At 38.1% G+C, this 4,561-nt stretch overlaps 1 protein-coding gene across 1 annotated transcript; it reads right to left on the minus strand.

Moving 5' to 3' along the window:
• Positions 1–287: 287 nt before the first annotated feature.
• Positions 288–2,172, minus strand: LOC140167776 (uncharacterized). The gene has a single exon (XM_072191071.1). The coding sequence runs from the start codon at positions 2,155–2,157 to the stop codon at positions 406–408; it is 1,752 nt and encodes a 583-aa protein (XP_072047172.1). The 5' UTR covers positions 2,158–2,172; the 3' UTR covers positions 288–405.
• Positions 2,173–4,561: the final 2,389 nt, after the last annotated feature.

Raw genomic sequence — 4,561 nt, forward strand, 5'->3', positions numbered from 1 at the left:
ATCCTACAATATTAACACAACATTGTGTTTTAAAATCCGTAGTACGTCAAACAAGTCCTTGACAAACTTGATTCATTTGACGTCATTTTCACGATGCAAATCACAGCGCAATACCTAACTATTTTCTCCCATTTTGCCAATAAACAAGTCGAGTTCGGGATCCACCGACTCCTGGCTTTTTACAAGATTCATTACGTTACGCACATGTATCGTGAGGTCCGATCGTAATTCTTCAACATAAATGCTTCTATGTGTATCCAACCTTTTCTTTGAGCGTGTTGAGGCAATCTTTTTTAATCCTAAAGTCATCGCCAACATGGCCAACTTCGCTCCGTTATTCACGCGGTTATCTTAGAGCAAATCTCGATGTTACAATGTTCCTACTTTGTAAAGTCCGATACTCTTTCAAAATGTTCGCTTGGGTGTGCAACCAAATATTTGGCGCAGTTCTTTGAGACAATCTCTTCTAAATCTGTCATTGACTATGGAATAAATGAATGGATTAGCAGCGTGGTTAACGATAAAAAGCATTTTCATTACAAGCAGTATAGTTATTACAGTTTCATTAAATCTTTGATCTCTAGTGTCGGGCGTTTCGATCAATATCACCGACGATATTAACGTCGGTATCCAGGTCACGTATGTGACAATGGTAACAAGAAGAAGCATGTTTGTTGTTTTGTTTTGCATCCTCTGTGAAGCAATAGACCGAGTACTTGCTTGACTATTAAAGCTCCCGCCTGGCTGTCTGCGTAAAAATCCACGAAAAGACATCAAAGAACTTTGGCGCTTTCCACCTCTGCTATTCTCCCGGTCATTGTCGAACTCGTCGTCATACTTTATAGGTTCGAAGTGTCTGTTTTGGAAAAGTGGACTTGGTGCAGGATCAATAACTACCGGTCCTTTCTTTGGTGACACTGCTGGAGAGGATGGGGCAGTATTGGTTGGCGTTACGGCAAGGCGATTGTTAACCCCGTTGGTCACTGCACCGAGTTCTTTCGTAACAACGGAAGGTTCTTCAGTTTCGTTTTGATTACTGTTGTCCTCAAGTGCCACCGTTGGAGATTGTTGATTGTCTTCTGAATCATTTGTCACGTCATTTGTCGTGTTAATTTGAGATTCATTGTTTGGGGATGTATCATTTGTCTTGCCTTCTTTATCATCGCGTAAATCGACACCATCGTTAGTGTACGCCTCGTCCTCTTTTTCATGCTTTTGTACTAAATGTTCAGTGCTTCCGCCATCTGGTGTAACAACATTAATCGACGACTCCTCAAGACATTGTACTGCAACACCTTCGACCCTAATGGTATTGACAGATCCATTGGATTTAGAAGGTGAAGGCTTAGTAGAAATATCATCGTTGTTGACGTGATTAATTGAGCCGTTGGACTTGGCGGGTGATTGGGTAGTTGAGATCTTACCAATGTTGTCTGTTTCTGCCTCGTCTATTTTAGAAAGAGGGGTACTGCTGCGTCTCGAGGTACTATCTATGCTTCTCATAGATGCACTTAATCCTGGTCTCATTGATAACGTCGGTCCGAGTACTTTATCTCTTATAGTTGTATAAACCTTACCGTAAAGTGCAGCTACAAGTACAAGAGACAAAACGTAGATAGAATACATAGCGCTCGCCCCGATCCATTCAGCAATATCATCCGGGGCGGGCCAACACATATACACAGTCCTGTTGTTGAAATTTTCATCCAAAACTGTCCCTTCTATAACGTCCGAAAAAAGTAGAGATGGAGCGCTTACAAAGGCAGCAGCAACGACGCTTAAAACTACAGCAAGTCTGGCCCGAAATGGAGTGACAATTTTCTCATGGGGTTTGCAGACGGCGTAATAGCGTTCTATAGCGATTACTGTGGTGATGAATAGCGAGTAATAAACACCAAGAACAACACTAAAGTATCCACCTTGGCACACCAACGAACTTGCAATATCATATTCGAAAAACCAGTAGGCTATCAATGCTGCCGTAGATAGGCATACATATAAATCAGCAATAGCTAAGCCTAATATAAAAATATGGGTACTAGTCTTACGTTGTTTCTTGGCGAACACGCGAATGATAAGTGCATTACCTGGTACGCCTAGTATAAACACCAAAGCATGTAGAACAGTTAGTACCCAAACGTGAAGACTCTGCTCCATGATTCAAATGTAGTGAAACCGACGTCAACAAATGTACTACCTTAGTTGAAACAAGTAATGTCTTCTTTTTAATCAAAAAGTCAGCTCTACGATGATAGAAATCCGTCTTAGAGAGTATTAAGCGTGAACCCCAGGCGTGAACTAAAATCAAAACCTTCCTTAACAGTGCGAAGTTGAATACTGCGCAGCATCCTTGGTATCGATCATATGACTTGACAAGATCGCCAGCAGACAATGATATATATAGCTTGCGACCTTTTCACTTACAACGCGCCAGTTTATGCGATGATAATATTGAAAGCAGTTGCACGTTTATTTTCAGACTTGATATGCCATGGTTACCGGGTATGGTTATGAAAGAATACAAAAAAAGAGTTCGTTAATAATGTTGTAATTCGACATGATACGCGGTATATTTCAAATCGAAATAAAATAATTATGATAATCTTAGCAGTGCGGATACTGATTCTTGACATTTGCTCAAAAAGTTACCTTTTTCAGAGTTTTGGTTAGCAGCGACGTAGCTTACGTGATGGTGTCGCAAGCTACGTCGATGCTAACAAAGAGTCTGAAAAGGTAACTTTTTAAGCAAATATGATAATCTTGTTAGGAAATCGTTGTTACTATAGTCTTTGACATTTTTTCCACATTCAAGCACCATGTCTTTTTTTCAAATTCACTTCATTTGGAAAACTTGTTATCAACGGATTTCGTTTACATTTTAGATACGTGTTAATAACACATCAAACATGTTAAAGAAGTAGTAATGGGAATGAGTGGTTCCTCATTTCATTTATTGCCTTTATAAACTTGGTGAGTTCGTAACAAACGTTGTGAACTCCATATTATTTGTGTATTTTATCTCGATTTGAATTGATAATCTTGTGTCTAAGCATGGCATAGATGACCTTTTGGCATTTTAATAAATTTACCAATTATACAGGTGCCATTTCTCTACTCGTCGTTTGGCAAAGTGAGAAGATGTTTGATTACTTGTCTTCGAATATTTTAATAAAAAAACATTATTTTGGTTTAACTAAAAACAGGTTACACATCGTTTTTGCATGAAGAACCAGTTGCACAATCACAACTTTAAACAATCGTGGCCATGAATTATCATTATAAAAATAGAAACAAACTTGAAAGGAAAAGGTTAGTCAAGTATAAGTGTGCTTCTTACAAGAATTAATAAAAGCGATATGCCTCGCCGCCATCAATTCATGTAAAACGTTATTAATTTTGTGAACATTTATATGTCGTCGTTTATTAAGTTGTTTTATTTTAATGCTCACATTACACATGTTACACATAATTCTGTTAATTTAATTTTCTTCTTCTTTGCGAGCGATTTGATTTCGTTACCTTTGGACTTGAGTCACGAATATTTTCTTCAGATTTTGTTACTTTTAGTACAGTATTCATAGAGCTATTCAATAGATCAAACCAGGGACCTAACTACCTGCTAACAATAGCGAAGCATGATACGTATCCATCCTCATTGATGTGCGGTATTAACTTGAGCAAACTCCACCGATTTTTCGCAGCTATATCAATACAGCACAAAAAATATAAAAACATACCAACATGCTCACTTGGCTTTGTGGTGTTAAAACTCATAATGTAATAATTATAATGCTGTCTTTTCATTAATGGGACTCTGTGTAAAAACTGTTTTTAAAGTATTTAGCATTATTTTAGTTAAAGAATATTTCTCGTGATGAGTATACAGATTGAGGTAGGGGTGCGTGCGAGGTGGTGTAGGGTTGGTGGTGGAGACGTTTGAATGTTGGTGTGCATGTAGGGGTGGGGGTGTGTTGGGGTGTGTCCATTGAATTTTTTTTTGGTATTTTGGAGTGTCATTACTCATTAGTGCTATACATTTTTGAAGGTATGTGACTTGCGCGTGCGTGCGTGTTGTAAAGGGAATGTTAATGTGGTGTCGGAGATTTGGAGATGTGGGTGTGTGTGGGGTGTGTAAAAGAGGGAAAACTTGAAACTTTGGTGCCTGTGTTATAATATTCACAGTGCAACATTTGATATGTTATAACAAAGAGTGGGTGTGGCTGAGTATTCACATCTCTATACTAATGACGCGCTGTGAAGCACTTTTTATGGTTCATCAACTCTGCTTCCTGAAGATGCATTGTTCATTTACTATTCACTGCATCAAATGCTATATTTTTAGCTCAAAAAGGAACGTGTTTTTATCTGTCAGTTACCAGTGTATAAAAACTGTTGCCATTGGTAACGACCATTACATACACACACTTCAATAACTCTTTAGATATCATTTTATTATTTCTTTCTCTTCTTCGACCCTCTTTTTGACATCTTTTCCGTTTCAGAATGTCGATGTCAAATTAACAATATCTTATTTGATGTAGTATTTTCACATAATACTGAC

The sequence above is a fragment of the Amphiura filiformis genome, chromosome 1 (assembly GCF_039555335.1).
Source record: "Amphiura filiformis chromosome 1, Afil_fr2py, whole genome shotgun sequence".
In the NCBI taxonomy this organism is placed as follows: Eukaryota; Metazoa; Echinodermata; class Ophiuroidea; order Amphilepidida; family Amphiuridae; genus Amphiura; species Amphiura filiformis.